We start from the raw sequence: 20000 nt of genomic DNA on the forward strand, positions 1-20000 counted from the left end.
ACCACCAGGCGGACAGTGCCCAGGGCTGGGGCTCACAGCCACGAGAATCTGGATTTGAACAGAAAAAGCCCCCAGCCCCACTGCCACCCTAACGCAGCCTTGTGGGGCCCTGAGCAGAGGACCAGCCACGTTGTGCCCGTGCCTCGACACGTGGAAATTCTTCCAATAAGAGCAGGATGGTGGGCCGGGCGCAGTGGCTCGGGCCTATAATTCTAGTGCTTTGGGAGGCTACAGGCGGGAGGATCGATCGCTTGAGCCCAGGAGTTCGAGACCAGCCTGGGCAACATAGCAAGACTCCTTCTCTATAAAAGTAAAAAATTAGCTGGGCATGATGGCGTGCACCTATGTGGGTGGTCCTGAGCTTCTCGGGAGGCTGAGGCAGGAGAATCGCTTGAACCTGGGAATCAGAGGTTGCAGTGAGCTGAGACTGCGCCATTGCACTCCAGCCTGGGGGACAGAGTGAGACTCTGACTCAAAAAAAAAAACACCCCAAAAACACAGGATGGTAGAACATACCTACCTGAGTTGGCACTGAAAATGGCAAGAAATGTCCACCGTTGTTTCCAAACACCAAGTTCTCTCTGGCTTGAGAGGCCTCACTGCTACCCAAGAGCATTATGGAGGAAGATGTGGAAGGGCTGCCTCTCCCAGTTGGTGGGTTGCCCAGGGGTGTGATGGCAGCGACCAGCCATGCTGCCAGGAGTCGCCTCTCAGGTTCATCCCAGGAGCTGCATGCTGACCTTCGTGTGCTGCCTCCGGGCCACCCCTCCTCCCCACTTAATGCCTTCACTGCTGGCTCTGTTGGCGTTCCTGCCAGCCTACAGGAAGCGGCTGTTTGCTAGGAAGAGAACGCCAATGTTCAGGCGCATCTTTTCCAAGCTGGATGTCTGGAGCTGAGACCCTGTTTCTTCTTCTGTTATGGGGGTTTCAAGGCTGGTCAGACGCATGGTGATTCATCACGACCCAGGTTCTGTTGACACAAAGGCTGACCTGTCCAGAGCCACATGGCTCTGCTGTGGACACCACGGAGCAGCTCAAGAGAGGAACAGGACCAGGAGGGCTGCACTGCTCTTGGCCGGCTCGGACCCCAGCACCGGTTCTGCTGCTCTCCCAGGCAGCTCAGCCAGGTGAATGAAAGTCCTGGGCCTGCCCTCCACAGGACGTCTATAAGGCCTCAGAAGCTGGATCTGCCTGGCAAGGGGGGCCCTATCTGCCTAGCCACCCAGATGCGGGCACGTGGCCCCGTTGTGCACTGGAGGGGTGAGGGCTGTGTTAGGCATGCAGGACTCACGCTGTCCCGACTCCATCCCTGCACACTGAGATTCAGAACAAGATGTGCCTGGACACTGCTCAACGCCACATGGCCTGGGGCAGGGAGCTCAGGCCCAGGCTAGGGGGCAGCCGCCTGCCATCCACCCTGCTTGTGCCTTTGACTGAAAGCACGAGGGCCAGGGGCCAACTCAGGGTCTGTACACCCTGCCCACAGCTCTTCATGGCCTCTAGGTAAGACACCAGCAGGCAGTGCCACTCGCCAACCTCATGCTGGCACGCACACCTGGGCCCTCATGTGGGATACCCACCTCGTGGCTGTGGGACGTAGGGAGTTTTGTAACTACAGTGATGATGCCAAAGATGACAGGGACATAAACAGGGGAAGGGGTAGAGGCCCAGAACCCTCAGGGTGGGAGCTGAGGCGGGGCAGATGTGCCTTTGGCAAGGCTGTCAAGGGCACGCAGGGAAACTGCAAAGCCAATTCCCACTCCACCTACCCTGCCGCTGTCATGGGGATGTCAGAACCTGACACCTTCCCTCGCCGTGACAGCCTGTGATGAGCACCCAGGGCACAGCTCCCTCAGCACCTGCAGTCACTGCAGCCTAAACCCAGGACCCTTCCCCTCCCTGACACCTCAGTGATATGAAAATACCTCCCGGAGTGCCCTACGCATACTGGCGGCTATAGGACACTCGAGGAAAAGCAGCAGGGCCCCCCTCTCCAAAGGTCCTGGGCACCTGGTGGCCACCCTTGTCCAATGGAGCCAGGCCAGTACCCGAGCCAGGTGGTCTCCAAGCTTGGGCCAGGGGCCACTTTCCCGGCCAGCACTGACATTCCCGTTTGATGAAACGGTCCCCATGGTACCTCTGACCGACAGAGAAGTGTGGTCACAGGACTCCTCGAGGACTCCGGGCCCCCCAGCAACCATGTTCCTCATAGTGGGGTTGGGGAAGCACGGCCTTGGGACCCCCTGCAGTGGGTGCACAGGTCTCACTGACAAATTCAACACCCCCATCCCCAGGCCTTGGAAGCCCTCCTCGGCCATACCCCACAGCAGCTGGCCACGTACACTTCACTCAGTGCAGCCACCCTCAGGCTGTAATCCAGCCCCCACCCCCAGCCCGGCACTGGAGCCTTCCTGGCCCCAAGCTGCAGCGCCCAGTCCAGCCCTCCGTTTGGCAGGTCTCTTCCAGGAACTCCCCTGATCCACCCCTGCTCCGGCCACCTGGATCCCACACCCTTCCAATCCGTCCCACACATGTTCAGATTTCTGCCTGGAAACCTGGAAATGCCACGTGGTCCTGCAGGAGGCTGGTGCCCCTCTCAGGGTCACCCTCTGTATCTCATCCTGGGGGTCTGCTGGACTCGAGTCTAGTTCTAGGACTAGAAGCCCAGGTGGGGGTCCCAAGGAGCATCGGCAGGGCCTTGCAGGGCAACTGCCTCAAGGGAGGCCACCCCGGGCCTTCAGCTAGAGGGGCTCTTCCGGCAATCCAGGCAAACACAGGCGTTTGTGGTCCCAGCTTCTCTGGATCTGCCCATGGTCCCCACTCCAATTTTCGGGGTCATGGTTCTTTCCCAATCAACACCCGGCTTTTAGGAGGAGACGACCGGCCAGGCTGGGCCCGGCTGCATGCAGTGTGAGGCTCTGGCTGCTAAGTCCTGTTCTTGCTGTGTTGTGCCCTGGGGGCCACCCTGTGTGCAGCTGCAGCTGTGACTGTGGCCTTGGCCACTGTGAGGCGGTGCTTGTCACACTCCCTCGCTGCTCTCGTGCCTTCTGCCCAGCACTCACCTGGAGGCGCACCCTGTGCGCCTTCCCCACTGCACCCTCTGTGGGCAGGCGTGCCCTCCCGGATCCCACATCTGGCCTGGCCCTGTGCGCTGCAAGCCCCCCTTGCCTTCCCTCACAGGCACCTTTCTCTGCTTCACTCTTTAGGGAGTTCAGTTACTTCCTGATCCTGATCCTGGCCTCAACCTGTGTGTTGGGAGCTCCTGGCCTCCTCGGGGTGAGGGGTCATGTGGACATCGACGCAGCTATGGTTGGGGCCTATCATCTCCTGAGGTCTGGCCCAGGAAACCCACACTCGGGGTGGCCCATTCAACAGCAGGTGTGAGGGTGGGGCTGAGCATCCTGCCTGGTGAGGGTCTGAGGGCACTGATGCTAAGTGGGGGACCAGGGCCTCCTCAGGGAGCTCCCACCTCAAGCCTGCAACTTGGCAATGGAAATTTATTATAAAATACCCTCAGCTGGCAACACAGCAGGCCCAAGCCGACGTCTCCTGCAGGCCTCGGACGGCCAGGGCTCTGGCTGGCCCCCAGAGTCACCGTCCTGTGATGAGGCACTCCACAAAAGGAAATACCAACCTCGTGAAGACAGCGGGGACTCCATGGTCCTTGGGCCATGACTTGCTGGTCCTCAGAGGCCCTTGAGGTTTCAGGCCGAGGCTGGGGCCTGATGCCCACCTCCCTGCCCGCCCTCCTCGTCTCCCGGGAAGGGAGTGGGTGAGTCATGCGCGTGGGTAGAGTGACCAGAGGCTGATCCGCTGATCCTTGGAGCCCGCGGCCAGCAAGCCATCGGCGGTGAAGGCCACGCACTGGACAGCGGCGCTGTGGAAGGCCAGCACGGCCAGCGGCTGCATCGTCCGCCAGTGGAACACGCGGATGCGGTGGTCCCAGCCCGCGGTGGCTAGGATCTTGCGGTCTGGCCGGATCGTGACCTCGGCGATCCCGGGATTGGTGAGTTCATGAGTCCCACGCACCTGTGAGAGTGGGGAGAGGTGTTAGGCCACTCCTTAAGCCCACAAGGCAGTGCTGCCCCTGGTGCCCCACCTGCAGCTGGAACCAGGAGAGACGCAGGCCCACGGGCCCGGGATGTGAGGGCCACACGCTCCCACCCAGCTGACCTCCCACTCTTCCTAAGGCCACGATGGGGGACTCCAGCCCTCCCCTCAGAGTGGTCTTCGGCCCTGCCCTGCTGCTCCTCACACCAGCTCTGACCGACTCCTTCCCCAGTCAGAGAGCAGCAGAGACAGGGAGGTCCCAGCTGCAGGAGAGGGGCTGGGTCCCGGGGCCCCTCACCCCAGGGAAGCCACTGCACCCTAGTGCCTAGCGAGAGGCCACGTCCCGGGCTTGATGGCAGCAGAACGCTGGCACTCCTCCCAGAAGAACCTCACAACCACCCCAAAGCTGACGAGGGTGAGAAATACAAACTCCATTTTCAGCAAAACCATGAGGTATGTGAACCCCCAAGCTCGACAGGGCTGGGAGCGCTGCCAAGAGCAAGACCCAGTGGGGGGTTGGCAGGATGAGGGGGGGACAAGGGGGAGACGCCCTGGAGGCGGCAGGAGCCACACAGTATACCTTGCCCGGTGGGGGCAGCATCCCTGGCTGGGTTCTGAGAGGGGGTGGGCACCGCACGAGACCCGGAGCCACACAGACAGGTCCTACGTGCACGGGGCCGTCGGGGTGCTGGCCTCTTCCTGGGCCGAGCGTCCCACACTCAGCGCTGGGTGCACAGGAAGCCTTCTGCCCGGACCCCTCCCTGACATTCTTCTCCTACAGTGAGTAGGGAGCTGGGAGGTGGGGGGATTAGTGCTGCCTCTGTGGCCACCGCACTTCTTGGTTCCACAGGGCTGTCCCATGTGCTGCAGGGCATTTGGCACCTCTGTGCCCACACACTGAATGATAGAGGCACTTTGCCACCATGACGACAAGCAACAAGGGCCACTTCCTTCCAAATCAGCCCCATGCACTGCGAGCTTTCCATCAGCACCCTTTTCTCTAAGGGCCTCCTGATGGGGCCATGCTGCCCTCAGTTGAGAATTGCACACCTCTGCAGAGAGAGCACAAGGGAAAAGGAAGAATAAACAGGAAAAACAATGGCAACATTCAGCAGAGGCCAGTGGAAACTGTCACCAAGCAGTGCTGTCATAAATTAACAAAAGAAAACTTAATGAATTAAGCTCTGGCTCTGCATCCGCTCTGTAAAACCAGAACCCAAAGCAGCAGAACACAGAGGTGGAAGCTGACCTGGCAGAGTGCAGGGGAGAAATGCAAGAAAAACTCAAAGCAATGAAGGCAAATCAGCAGCAGCAGCAGCAGCGACTCTAACAGGACAGCCAGACACAAAAGGCAGGAATGACGGAAAATGAGCAGAATGCGCTGGGCATGGTGGCTCATGCCTGTAATCCCAGCACTTTGGGAGGCTGAGGTGGGAGGATTGCTTGAGTCCAAGAGTTTGAGACCAGCCTGAGTAAAACAGCAAGACCTCCATCTCTGTAAGAATTTTTTAAAAAATTAGTTGGGGGTGGTGGCATGTGCCTGTAATCCCAGCTACTTGGGAGGAGGCTCACCTGAGCCCAGTAGATGGAGGCTCACCGCACTCCTGCCTGGGCGACAGAGTGAGACCCTGTCTCAAAAAAAAAAAAAAAAAAAAAAGATATGCTCTAATAAAATTATTAGACTTCATAGCTAAAAAACCTTTGGTGGCCAGACAAAAAGACCATGTTGATGAGGGTGCTGTTTAGGCCGTCCTCAGAATGCTCCACAGCCACATGGGTGCCAAGGGATGACGGGGTGATGCCTGCAAGGCTGAGGAGGAAAGCGAGGTCCAAGTATTTTATATCCAGCCAAACTGTCGCTCAATTATAAAAACAACAGACCAACATTTCTGAACATGTAAGAACTCAGAGAATCCTGCACCCATAAGCTGTTCTTGAAGGACTAGAAGATTAACTCCAGTCTTGTAAGAGATAACTGGAGAACTGCAGCAAATGGTCTGGCAGGGAGCACTGGACCCACTTGCCTATAGGATCAGCTCTAAGACAATATGGGGATTACGGCTATGGAACCGGTTATATAACTCACAGAAATATGGGAGGCACTGAGAGAGATGGGATGGTTGTTAAGTTCACTGATTTAGCTCAGCTTTTGTCCTTTGGGGCCAAAGATATAATAGTCAACCTCATCCCCGAGAGATTATCTGAGAACCCCCCACCATAAGTAATGATAAAAATAGCATTATTTCCTTCTCCTCTCCCACCTCACTGTAGGTGCCTTATGTTTCCTTGTATAGCTGCATAAAGTAAAAAAAAGATCTAAATATACTCAACAGGCTGAGTGTGGTGGCTCATGCTTGTAATCCCAGCTGCTTGGGAGGCAAAGACAGGAAGATTGCTTGAGGCTGGGAGTTTGAGGCTGTACTAAGCTAAGATCACACCACTGCACTCCAGCCTGGGCAACAGAATGAGACCCTGTCTTTAAAAAACATTACAAATTAGCCAGGCGTGGTCGTGTAGTCCCAGCTACTTGGGAGGTTGAGGTTGGAAGATCATTTGAGTCTAGGTTTATGATTGAATTTCAAAGTGAAATCTAAATCTATGCTAGGTACAAGGGAGATGCCAAAGGAACTCTTGGCAAAGATATACTGGGAAAATGCAAATAAGAACAGGGTAATCTGAATAATAGGAACATTTGAATTCAGGGCCAAAGCATTAGGTAAGATTATATAAAAGACTTAACAATGATAAAGAGTACAATTCCCAATGAAGAGCCATATAATCCCAGCACTTTGGGAGGCCAAGGCAGGAGGACTGCCTGAGCCCAGGAGTTCAAGACCAGCCTGGGCAACATATAGAGATACTGTCTTTACAAAAAAAATTTTTTAATTAGCCATGCATGCTGGCATGCACCTGTAGTCCCAGCTTATTGGGAGGCTGAGGTGGAAGGATTGCTTAAGCCCAGGAGTTTGAGGCTGCAGTGAGCTGTGATCACACCACTGTACTCCAGCCTGGGTGACAGAGCAAGACCTTGTGCTCCCCACCCCCCAAAATAACTGTAAATATCTGTTTAGCCAGTAAACTGACATATCATCCATAAAGCAAGAATAGGAAAGTGTCTATAATTGAGAAACTGGTACCAGACTAGTCCTCTTGCTGTAAACAACCATAAAAAGTGGACAAAATACACAAGGCAACTGTTTACAGGCAGGGAGCACTAGGCAGAGAAGGGCAGCTGATGAGGTGGGCCTCCCAAATGCCCCCACAGCTCTCTGCCTGGAGACAATGCCATGAGCATGAAGTCCAGGCAGAACATAGTGGTCACATTAAGCTGAGGAGGCAGAGATCATAATCTGCAGTAGCCAGAGGGCTGAAATCCATGGGGCAAGGCAAAGGAACAGAGGGAGCTGAAGATTGTCTGAGGGGTCCCTATGAGTCTTGTGTGAGGGCTGGACTGCGCATGCTCACGGTAGACTCCACAGGGCTTACCAGAGCTGCACAGTTAAACAGAACAAGTTCAAGAGGTCAACAGTGCCAGGGGTCCAGTCAGCCTGAGTGTGAAGACTGTGTCACAGCCTGAGACCAGCTGAGCTACCAGAACGGCTTCACTTCAGGAATAGGATTCTATCTTAGAGTACAGCCTACCCTAGATCTACCAGAACAAAACTAGAAACCAAGCCCTGACAAGGTCTGCAGGAGAGGCAGAGTTTGGAAGTTGAGTTCCACCCCACTTAACAAGCCTGGGAATGAACTTTCCACAGACCTGCCCTAACAAAGCCAAAAGCCAAGCCTGCACAAGCTCAAGGTGAACAGTCAGTAACTGAACTCCATGCCAGAATGAAAGCAAACACTCTTCAGAGCAAAATAACAGAACCCAGAGATTCAGCATGTATCATTTACCATGTCTGGCACACAAACAGCAAATTAGTAGACATGCTAAGAAGCAGGAATATATGACCCATAGTCAAGGGGAAAAAGCAGTTAATAGAAACTGACCCCAAAATGGCAGAGATGTTGAACATATCAGATAAAGACTTTAAAGAAACTCCTTAACTATGTTCAAAAAATGAAAGGAGCTCTCTCCCACCGCCCAAGATGCCAAAAGGAAAGAAGGCCAAGGGAAAGAAGGTGGCTCCGGCCCCTGCTGTCATGAAGAAGCAGGAGGCTAAGAAAGTGGTGAATCCCCTGTTTGAGAAAAGGCCTAAGAATTTTGGCATCGGACAGGACATCCAGCCCAAAAGAGACCTCACCCATTTTGTGAAATGGCCCCGCTATATCAGGTTGCAGCGGCAGAGAGCCATCCTCTATAAGCGGCTGAAAGTGCCTCCTGCAATTAACCAGTTCACCTAGGCCCTGGACTGCCAAACAGCTACTCAGCTGCTTAAGCTGGCCCACAAGTACAGACCAGAGACAAAGCAAGAGAAGAAGCAGAGACTGTTGGCCTGGGCCGAGAAGAAAGCTGCTGGCAAAGGGGACGTCCCCACCAAGAGACCACCTGTCCTTCGAGCAGGAGTTAACATCGTCACCACCTTGGTGGAGAACAAGAAAGCTCAGCTGGTGGTGATTGCAGACGACGTGGATCCCATCGAGCTGGTTGTCTTCTTGCCTGCCTTGTGTCGTAAAATGGGGGTCCCTTACTGCATTATCAAGGGGAAGGCAAGACTGGGACGTCTAGTCCACAGGAAGACCTGCACCACTGTCACCTTCACACAGGTGAACTCGGAAGACAAAGGCACTTTGGCTAAGCTGGTGGAAGCTATCAGGACCAATTACAATGACAGATACGATGAGATCCACCGTCACTGGGGCGGCAACATCCTGGGTCCTAAGTCTGTGCCTCGTATTGCCAAGCTCGAAAAGGCAAAGGCTAAAGAACTTGCTACTAAACTGGGTTAAATGTACACTGTTGAGTTTTCTGTACATTAAAATAATTAAAATAATACAAATTTTCCTTCAAAAAAAAAAATGAAAGTGCATTCAAATAATTACCCCAAAAATTGTCTTGAGTGAGCAAATAGGAACTCTTAGCAGAGAAATGGAAATTATAAAAAAAGAGTCATAATAAAAATATAGAACTGGAAAGCTCATTACTGAAATGAAAAATGTATTGAATAGGCTTAACAGTAGATTGGAAATATATATTTTTTAAAGTCAGTGAACTAGAAGACAGATCAACAGACATTGCCCAATCTGAAGAGGAGAGAAAAAACGACTGAACCAAAACAAACAGAGCCTCAGGGGGCCATGGGATGCTATCAAACTGTGTAACTCATAGAAGCCCCAGAAGGAGGAGAAAGTGAAAATGGTCAAGAAGAAACAGTGGCTGGATATTTCCCAATTTTAATGGGAAACACGAATATATAGATGAAAAGCTCAGCAGAACCCAGTCAGGACAAGAAGAAAAATCTATCTAGGCACATGATAGTCAAACTACTGAAAACCACAGATAAAAAAAAATCTTGAAAGCAGCCACGGAGCAAGACATATTACATGCATGGGAATGATAGGATATCATGAGTTCTCATCAGAAACAATGGAACAACATCTATACAGGGCATGAAGAAAAATAAAACTATCATTCCTAAATTCCATAGCCAGGATTCTGTAAAAATGAGGGTGATAAAGACATTTTTTAGATAAACAAAAGCTAGAGAATTTTTTGCCAGCAGAATTGCACTACAAAAAAATGTAAGAAGATACTTGGGTCTATAGGATGAGCACCAGAAATGGCAAAGGGGTGAGTAAATGTAACACGTTATGTTTTTTATTTCTTGTAAGTTTTTTGTTAAACTGATGATTTAAAGGAAAACTGGCCAGATGCAGTGGCTCATGCCTTTAATCCCAGCATGTGGGATTGCTTGAACCTAGGAGTTCAAGGCCAGCCTGGGCAACATAGTGAGACCCTATCTCTACAAAAACTTATCCAGGCATGGTGATAGGTGCCTGTAGTCCCCACTACTTGGGAGGCTGAGGCAGGGGTTTGAGGGTGCAGTGAGCTGTGATTGCACCACTGCACCCCAGCCTGGGTGACAGAGCAAGACCTTGCCTCAAAGAAAAGGGAAACTAATATTGTAAGGTGCAGTTTTGAATGTGTGTAGATGTCAAGTAGATCACAACAGTCACAGAAAGACTAAAAAGGTGAGTAGAAGGGATTGCACCAGCACAAGGTCATCATGTTTGTGAGGCGGGATGTGAACAACACTGATTCTAAGGAGACTTTGAGAAGGTTGCACACTCTTGGAGTGCAACCACTTAGGAACAAAAGTGGCAAGAGGTCTAGCTAAGAAGCCAAGAGAGGAAACAAAACAGAATACTAAAAAACAAATATTTGATTACCATAAAAGAAGGTAGGAAAGGAGGAAAAGTGGTCAAAAATGGAAGTGACAAGTAGAAAATAAGTATAGAGGTGTTAGACTTAATCCCAGACATGTCAATAATTACAGTGAATGCAAACAGACTAAATGCACCAGTTAAAAGGCAGAGATTGTCAGAAAGCATCACAAAGCAAGACACATCTGTCTGCTAAAGATGCTTTTTATTGGGAGGCCAAGGCAGACGGATCACGAGGTCAAGAGATCGAGACCATCCTGGACAACATGATGAAACCCTGTCTCTACTAAAAATACAAAAATTAGCCGGGTGTGGTGGCGTGTGCCTATAATCCCAGCTACTCGAGAGGCTGAGGCAGGAGAATCACTTGAACCTGGGAGGCGGAGGTTGCAGTGAGCCGAGATCACGCCATTGCACTCCAGCCTGGTGACAGAGTGAGACTCCGTCTCAAAACAATAAAATAAAATAATAAAATAAAATAAAATAAATAAAAGATGCTTTTTAAATATCAAGAGGTCAGGACAGGTTGAAAGTAGAAGCAAGGAGGAAAATGCAAAGGGCAAACCTAAGAAAGTCGATGCTACTGTTTAGTATCAGACAAAGCCAACTTCAAGACAAAGAGCATTAACAAGAGACAAGGGACACTTTGTGCTGAGAAAAAGGCTCTGCACCAAGATGAGGTGACATCTCAGCGCCTATAAACCCACACTCAGCCCCAGAGCTTCAAAGCTCATGAAGCAAAACTGGCAGGGACAAAGAAACAGGCACGTTTGCAATCACAGTTAAAGATTTTAAGAGCCTTCTCTGCATAACAGGTAAAAAAAAAACAAAACTAGACCAAAAGATCGGTAAGGATATTAAAGACTGGAACCATGTCCATTGACCTGGGTCAAGCTGACGGAAGGCTCCACCCCACAACTGCGGAACACACGCTCCTTTCAAGTCCATGTGGTGCACTCCCCGAGACACGCCATGTGCTGGGCCAAAAGCAAGCCTCCATAAATTTCTAAACACTGCAATTGTACTGCGTGCATTCACTGGCAACAGAATTAAGCTAGATTAAAGATATAGCTACAAAATCAATGAATATTTGGAAATTAAATAACACACCCCCACCAAGGAACCTACAGATCAAAGAGAAAATCACAATATTCTGAACCGAATTAAAATGAAGACACAGTAAGTCAAAGCCAATGCGACTGAGTCACATGGAAGGTGGCCAGGCTGGGAGCTGAATTCTCAGCAGCCCAGGGAAGTGGCAGGACCTAGACCCATGGCCCAGCAGCTGCTGCTGCTCAGAGAACGGCCCCTCGGCATCCAGGCCCGTGCATCAGAGGCCACCAGCACAGCCACCAAGAGGCCCCTGCCTGAGGAATCCCTAAAGGACGTGCTTTTGGCTTCCAGAAGGAGGTCTTGAGATGTAAGAACACCCAGGGCAACGCTCACACACGAAATGCAATCATCGATGTGAGAACTGGCTCCATAAGAGATGTGTCTACGCCTGGAAGGCCAGGAAGGTTGGAGGTAAAATGATTAAAATGTAAAGGCTGTAAAGGGAAGTAGTGACCAAAAGAAACCTGGACTGAGCCATATTAATAGTTGGAAAAATAGGCTTTGGGGCAAATGTCCTTTCTAGAGATGATGAGGGAGAATGAAGAAAAGACCTCATTCACCAGGAAATCACCATTTTAAACTGGCATGTTCCCAGGCCAGCTTCAAAGTGCATAAAGCAAATACAGACAGGCCCCCAGCAAAAGGGAACAGGACAGGCCTCTCTGCGCCTGCTGGGGACCATGGTCACCTGCAGGATGACTTAAAGGGCTAAGAATCAGTAGACACATGGGCCTGGCGCTCACGTGTGCAGCGGGGCATCTGACAACCAGCACTGCCTCCCTGGCACATGTGCAATGCTTATGAAAACTGGACGGCCCCGCATTTCAAAGAACTGATATCATTCAGACCTTGTTCCCAGACCACAATGTTAATTAAGTTAGAAATTGAAAACTAAAAAATAACTGGGGAAAAAAATCAAACATTCAGAACCATAAAAACATTCTAATTAACTCAGCAGCCAGAGAACAAATAAAAATGGGGTCTTTGTGTCAAATGAGGAATATGGGGAAAAAATCATAAAAATGGGGTCTGCCTGGAAGTGGGGGGAGGAAGACAATGTCTTCTTGCACCAGGGAGCCCAGCTGGACAGTCACCTGTGGAAACAGGCTCCATGTGGGGCTGGCAAGGGAAGGCTGAGTGCCGATGGGCTGTGCACCTGACCCCAGGCAGGGCAGCAGATGCAACCCAGGGGACATGGGATGGAGGGAGAGCATGGCAAGGACAGAAACAATGAACAGAAAGATAGAAATGCTCAAGGACAAACGCATATAAGACTGTTCAGGAATAAAGCAGGGATGGAGCTTTGAATGCGGCAGAAATTTAAACAATCATCACGAGCAGTCCAAAAAAGGTCACTAGGAATACAACCTTCAGGATTTGTATGCCCACAGACAAATTCCTAGAAAAATTCCCCAAATCAGGAAACCTAAATTAGTCCACAAAGAAAACAACCTGGGCAGAGAAAATAACTGCCCAGTAATGGTGCAGGCGAACACCAACCTACAGTCACTCACGACCCCCCACCTCCACCGCCCAAATGTGTCCATCCATCGGGAGAAGAGGGAACGCTCCCCACCAGCTCCCTGAGCCTGGGGCTCCTGTCACTAGGCAGGTGGTGGGAGAGGGAGGCCCAGGTCCGTCTGTGGCCCTGGGCAGTTCTGACCCAGCCCAGCAGAGTGGGCGGAGCACATGTCACACACGGCGGCGGTGGCGGGGGGCGGGGGGGGGGGGCGGGGTGCAGGCGGTGATTTCAAGACTTTTCCCTGAGATTCAGGGACAGACTGAGGATTTTAGTTGTTTTAATGTTTAAGAAAACTCCAACAATGCAATGAACAGATTCAAGAAGAAAACCTGTATGAGTCGGAGAGATGCAGTGAGATCATTTAGTGACATCAGGCACCCATTCAAGACCCAGATTCTTTCCCCAGGAGGGGAGGGAGGAGCCTCGCCTGGCGAGGAGATGCCACCAAACAACCCACAGCCAGCGCAGCCCTCACCCTGGCCTGGGATACCACCGCCTGTGCCCCCGACACTACTCTAGGCTCCTGGCCAGTGAGGTAGGCGCCTTGCCATGCCCTCAGCCACCTTGCCTTCCTACCTCAACACCAGCTTGTCTCTCAAGGCCAAGCCCCTGCAAGCCCATCATCCTGCCCTTTCAAGGCCTCTCCAGGGCCCGGGGCCCCCCGGTTCATGGACTTACCAAGGCCTGCAGCCCTGACCCCTCTCATGGCCCCTCCCCTCCCACTGCGCACTGTAACCAGCACAGTCCCAGCACATCCCAGACGCTCTGCCTGTCCTCTACCTCTCTTGCCTGGCAGACCTTGGCTCTGGGGGTCTCGGTGGTATCCTGCCTGTGCACACACAAGCAGCTGAATGTGCTGCAGCACGACACACAGCCAATGGTTGGCAACCGCAAGCCCAGGCTGGCCTCAGTGTCCAGAGCACCCGGCCTTGGCTCTGCCTCCCCTCCCTCCACACCAGCCCCTGCCTCCCCACTTGGCTCCCTGTGACCCGGCTGAGGGGCTGTCAAGGCCAGCACCTGCTGCGCGGGGCCGTCAAGTCCAGCACCTGCTGCGCAGGGCTGTGAGGGGATGCTGGCATGTACCTGTCATGCGTGTGGGGTTCGCCGCCTGTGCCTGCAGACCCAGGAGCCCCTCCCCAGCTCTCAGGGACCAGAACACAGTGGCCCAGGGAAGGAACTGGCGGCTGGGAAGAACAGGAGGCTGATTTGATGCCATCGTCACCCATTTCTCTCCTGTGACCTCTGCCCTAAGTCAGTGGTAGAGAGGGAACACCAGGCCGCACGCCATGGGCCTCACTGGAAGCCACTGGGGCCTGCTCAGGGCCCTCTTGATAGGAATTTGCTGGCAGGTCCTTCCCAGGGAGAAAAGAGCTGCCAAATGCCTGGAGCCACAGGCGTGTGGGGAGGTTTCCATAGAAGTCCTGACCAGGGATCTTCACCTGTGGAGGCTGAGATGCCCAGTTCCTCCTGCCCAGCTCCTGCCCAGCAGCCTGGCTGTGCCTACCCACCAGCCAGGCGGCCACTGCCTGCAGGGACAGGAGCGACCCCACACCCACCTCAGCCATTCTCAGAAAGCAGTGACAGCATCAAGGTAAAGAAAACCAGGTTGAAGGACCAGCTTCCCGCAGAAAATGAGGATGATGCGGGAAGCCTGGTGGGGCCTCCTGGAGAAAGACTAGGGCCTGCTCCAGCCCTGTGTTCCTGAAGAAGAGGAGGACTGGTCCTGGCCCTGCAGTGACAGCAGCCAGGGCCCTGCACTACCGTGCTCCTGATGGCAGATGGAAACATGTCCACGCCCTGCACAAGCCTCTCCTCCTGATGCGATGCACGGGGAGCTGACCCGGGGCCCTTTGGCCTCCCTCCTGGCTGCCCAGCAGCTCTGCTACTGCCCTCTAAAGGGAAGCCTCTGGCAGACGGCGCAGCAGCCACCACTGCTGTGCAGATGGGAGGACAGCTGGGACACCTGGCCGTGTCTTGTGGGAGAGCCACAGTTGGTCCACTTCCCAAGCCAGGGCTGCCTGGGGTGGGGGAGCCTCATTATTACTTAAAGGCCTAAGAATATTGCTGGCTGTAAATCAGTCCCCACTTCAAGGATGTGGGCACTACCCCAAAATGTGGGAGGGAGAGGGCCTGCGTACCACCTGTATCTGATGACAACACAGGCTCTAACTGCGACAGCTCACGGGAAAGCCACCTCAGCAAGGCAGGCTCAGGGCTCCAGTCACCACTTGACCCCAAGGCACCCTCAGGTGGTATCCTGACGTGGGCGGCCCCTGGCCAAGCCCCAGCCTGGACCTGGGCCTTCCAGGAAGGATCTCTGGCCACCAGTGGCTCTCGTAGCGCATGACCTCAGGTGCCAGGAATGCGTGGCGCGGCGAAGCCACCATCTGGTTCCGATTACCCATGCTCTGCTCCGGGAACCTCATTCGCATCTCTACTCCCAGCACCCGCCGGGGGGAGACTGATCTGGGCTCATCAGAGGCTTTGGCAGGAGGGTGTGAGGGACACACAGCCGTGCCCACGTGCCTCTCAGCCAAGAAGTCACAGTGCAGGCGGTGGGTGAGGACACCTGTGGGTGCTGAGGACCTTCGGTCACCTTGCTTGCTCCCGGGCAGCAAGAACGCTCTCAGGCAGCTCACCTCCAAAAGCGCCCCCACAGGCTTTCCCTGAGGCTGGGGCTTTACAGAACCTGCAATCTCCAGGGCCTCTAGGATCAACGTTAAGATGTGACATTGGGCAGAGGGTGGCGCATCAGCCTCTCCGGCTCCCTGTCCCCTGTTCCTGGAGTTGCCTGTCCCCTCCCAGGCCTCCTCCTGGCCCATGCAACACAGGGCTCAGCAGGGGAAACGCCTCTCCTTCGATGTGCACCATGGGCCGATGCCCTGCCCAGCACGCCACAGCCACGCCAACCACTCCCTGTTCCTGGTTCTCCCTTCTGCTCTCACTTTCCAATTCATTAATACCTGGTCCCCCTTTTGCTTTAACTTTTCAATTCATCAGTCCGGTCAAGTTCATCTCTGGACTGGAACATGCCCCATAAATTACAGTCTTGAGTTCCAGCAGCTGTTTCCCAAACACACCAGGAGAGACGAGGCAGATCTGGGCCAGGACGGCAGGAGGGCCCCTTCCTGGGGTCCTGGGCACAGAGGTGGAAACTGCAGAGAAGAGCCCTCCGGGGGCTCTCAGGGAAGCTGTCTGGGTCTTCAGCCCTTTGCTGTCAGGCTGGTGAAGGACAAGCCAGTGCCAAGTGAACACGGGACCCCATGAGGGCAGCCCTGCAGGATCCCTGCCAGGCTTGAGGAGGAGGGAGGGAGTGCGAGGGAGATGCCCCTTCCAGACATGCAGACCCAGCACCCAGAGTGGCTCAGCCTCCCAGCGCCCAGAGCAGCTCAGCTTCTAGCTGCTAAGAATGGGCATCATGATGATGACACATCCACCCACCACCCAGGCCTGCTAAGCCTTAGGAGACCCTTCCTCCCAGGGAGACATGAGAAGCTCTGCCGCTTACATCAGGGCCTTGTGCCCCCATCCCCAGGACAGCTGATGGATGGGTGATGGATGGACACAGCTGTCCTGCAAGTCTACCATGTGCCCGCACAGGTTGGTGATGCCCACAGGGCACTGGGGCCGCTCACAGAACCCTGCCCCTCTGTGTATCCTGGTCTCACCAGGGCATGTCCTTCTGCAGCTCTACCATGTGCTTCAAAGACTCTGGTGGTGCCCACTGAGGGGTGGGCCTGACGGACCCGAGGTGAGCCCTCCCCGCCCCACAGGGGCCAGAGCTGGGCAAGCGTGAGGCGCAGCAGGCTTGCTGGGGCTGCCGGCAAGGCTGCCCTGCCTGGGGGGCCCGAGGAATGCCCTCTCTGTGGCCTCCTTTCGTACAGACAGCCTGGACCACAGCCCTACAGAGAAGGGCAGCCCCGGGCCCTGTCCTTGGTGAGGCTGGGAGCTGTTGCTGCTTCTGCCAGTAGTCACCTCACGGGACATGCAGCTCCCCCTGGAGGCCCTTCACCCACTAGACTGGGCAATCTGACCACTCGCTGGCTATGGGTAAGTCTCAGGCTTCCAAGACTTCTGGTGAATGGGGGCTCCTTGTCCACCCCTCAGAAGCCAGGATGTACCCAGGCCACACCCAGCACCTCATCCCCCATGGTCTCTGCAGCCCCTGAGACTTGCACCAGAGTGAGACCTGGACAGGAGACTCCCCTTGCCCCCACCAGCCTGACCTGATCCCTCCCATCCCAAACAGGGCCACGTGTAGGCCAGGCCACCCTGGAGCCACAGGCCCAGACAGGGACACCACGGTGCCCCTCGAGCCATGCCAGCCAGGAGAGCCCAGGAGACACCATGGGAAGATCTTCAGCAACCGCCAGGTGGCCCTGAGGCCTCCCAGCCTTCCTGCTGGGCTTTCCTGCTGCCCGTGAGCAATGGCCTCCCTCGGGCCAGCTCCAGACCACCACGGGGGCTGCAGCTCCTCGCAGTTTTCCACACTGGTTTTTTTTTTTTTTTTTTCTGATTAATCAGTTCCTTACTGACCAAATTCCTCTGAGTTTTCACAAAGGGGTTTGAGTATTCCTGGACTCTGCGTGCCTTTCTCTAGATGGACGAGATGTGACGGCATGAACCCGAGGTCTGGGCGAAACCCAAACCATGTGAATGGTCTGCAGCGCCCACGCCCCCTTCTTCCTGCGCCAGCCATGGACAGCCCCCCTGCACCCGCCTCCAAGTGATTAATTAGCCAGGGATCTGCAACAACTCCTCTTCATGCCTAAATATTGTTTCAGCCTATCAGACTGTTAGTGCAGAGCAGGATAAATGAGACCCGGGGCCTGACGCACTGACCTGCAGGGCCTGCTGCCCGTCCAGGCTCCAGACAGCCAGCGCCTTCCCCGCGGAGCCTGAGATGCCCCTGGCCTTCTGGGAGTCAAAGTCAAGGTCCATGACGGGCTCCTCATGGCAGGCGATGCGGCTGCACACCTTCTGCTCAGAGACATCCCACAGGACCACCGATCCGTCCTCATAGCCGGCCAGAAGGAGTGGGCGGGAGCTGCAGTCGGCCTGTGGGGAACAGCAGAGCAGTCAGCTCCTGGAAGGACCCTGACTCCAGTGAGTTTCGGGGGAGAAGGGGCTCTGGAAATTCCTGCCCCTCCTGCTGGCTGGGGCTGTTTCCCATGTCTTCCACTTGGCTGCCACAGCTCAGAAGCTCTGCACCGCCAGTGCCCTCCCACACAGCCCCTGGATGGCTGATGCTGTCAGCATGGGACTGGCACGGCTGCCCTTAGGGCACCCCAAGGACATAGGGGCGGAGGGCAGAAAGCCAAGCCCGAGGCCTTCCACTGCTGTACCACTTCTCACCAGCCCTGCAACCTGCATGTGCCCACCCTGGGTTCTGCCCAAAGGGGTGATGCTGGGCACCCACCAGCCACTGTGAGTGCTGCCGACCCTCTCTACTTCTCCCATGCACAGGGACCTGTCCTCCTGCCTCCTTTCCCCAGGCCTAAGATGTGTGGCCACCACTTACTGGGGCTGGTCACCTGTCTAGAGCCGCCAGCCAGAAGAAACCGTGAGCTCCATCTCCATGAAAAATGAACTCTGTGCTTTGTCAGCGTGGCTGCCGAAGCCCCTGCCCCTGAAGCCTGGCGCGAGCCGCCCGAGCTCTTGTGATGAATGAGGGCGCGGGTCAGAGGGCTCCAAGCCCTGGGCAGACACCTCGTTTGTTAAGCCTCTGGAATAATTGCAGGAGGAGAGCACTGCAGGATTCCGCATCACCCTGGGGACACAGCCGTCAGTCCCCGGCACCAAGAATGACAGCCCAGAGAAACCTGGCATGGCTGAGCAAGGAGACCTGGGGGAGCCAGAAGGCACCAGGGCGTGTGCCTAACAAAGGGATGCTGAGTCCTCAGACACCACAAGGACCAGGGCTCGCTGCATCAGAAGGCTGGTGATGGGAACCGGAGTAGCCAGGCCCGGAGCCCGAGGCCAACTGCCCTGACCTGGAGGGGATGGCCATGCCAGGGACAGAAGGACAGTCACTGTGCCCTGCAGGATGTGGGCATGTGAACCCGAGGCCAGAGCTGGTCCAGTGGTCCTCATACATGTCCCTGGAAAAGACTTGTAAAACCACTGGGTTCTAATAACAGAGTTCACACAGACAAAACTGAGAAGAGTGAGGCTCCGGGAGGAGGCGAGTGGCGGTCAGTGTGTCTTCTCCCGGGGCACCTCCTCCCAGGCCTCATCCCAAGTCATGCCCTGCTGCCAGAGTCCACATTGTCCCTGGGAGGCAGGGCTGCCCCAGGGCCCCGAGTGTACTCAGCCCCCTGCCCCTCCCTGCAGAAGTCCTGGCCACGCTGCTGCGTGTGCTGTTTTATCCCTGGGAGGAGTTCCATGTTGGTACCTTTCAGATCACCTGCTGGGAAATGAGGCGTGCAGGGACCCACAGTACTTTCCTTCCCAACATGGGCACCATGCCCTCTGCACAGAAGCTCCTTGCAGGCGGCCCTGGCTCCCTAGAAGGGCCTCCCCCTGGTAAGTGGTGTGTCTGAACTCACAGTGGGTGAGGGCCAGGCGAGAGCAGCGGGAAACCCTCTGCATCCCAACCAGGAATGCAGGCCAGCCCCAGAAGCTGACTCCAAAGACTCTCCTCATTGGACCCACTCCCCTCAGGCAGCGCTCTGTGGTGGCACCTGTTCCCAGCCTGTGCCACCCTCCTCCCCGGCACTTTCCTCCACTGCAGAAGCTGAGACTGCCTGGGGCTGCTCCCATCACTGATGTCCTTCTGGCAGTCTCAGAGCCTAGAGCCTGTGTGAAGCCACTGCCTCTGAGTTCAGATGCCATGGCCAACGCAGGGACTGTATGTGTGACTGACCCGCCTGTCGTGGTGCCACAGGGTGGCTGGAGCAGAAGCCAACCTGGCCTGGAGGGGCTTGCCCTGTGGTTGCCAGCCCCTGCTATGCCCCTGGTCCCTGCAGCCCCCCAGTGACAGATACCA

General features: G+C 54.8%; 1 protein-coding gene and 1 pseudogene across 5 annotated transcripts in view; one reads left to right on the top strand and one right to left on the bottom strand.

Moving 5' to 3' along the window:
- Positions 1 to 3477: 3477 nt before the first annotated feature.
- The window catches only part of GNB1L (G protein subunit beta 1 like), a 67374-nt gene continuing 50851 nt past the window's right edge, over positions 3478 to 20000 (bottom strand). For all 5 annotated transcript variants that reach the window (XM_063704751.1, XM_031005435.3, XM_055374965.2 and 2 more), the window contains 2 exons: positions 17855 to 18070; positions 3478 to 4029 (listed from right to left, as the gene is read on the bottom strand). In XM_063704751.1, coding sequence (XP_063560821.1) covers positions 3778 to 4029; positions 17855 to 18070 — 468 coding nt within the window. In that variant the 3' untranslated portion in view covers positions 3478 to 3777. The remainder of the gene's footprint in view (positions 4030 to 17854; positions 18071 to 20000) is intronic.
- On the top strand, positions 8116 to 9012 carry LOC101133786 (large ribosomal subunit protein eL8-like; annotated as a pseudogene).

This window comes from Gorilla gorilla, chromosome 23, assembly GCF_029281585.2.
Source record: "Gorilla gorilla gorilla isolate KB3781 chromosome 23, NHGRI_mGorGor1-v2.1_pri, whole genome shotgun sequence".
Taxonomy (NCBI): domain Eukaryota; kingdom Metazoa; phylum Chordata; class Mammalia; order Primates; family Hominidae; genus Gorilla; species Gorilla gorilla.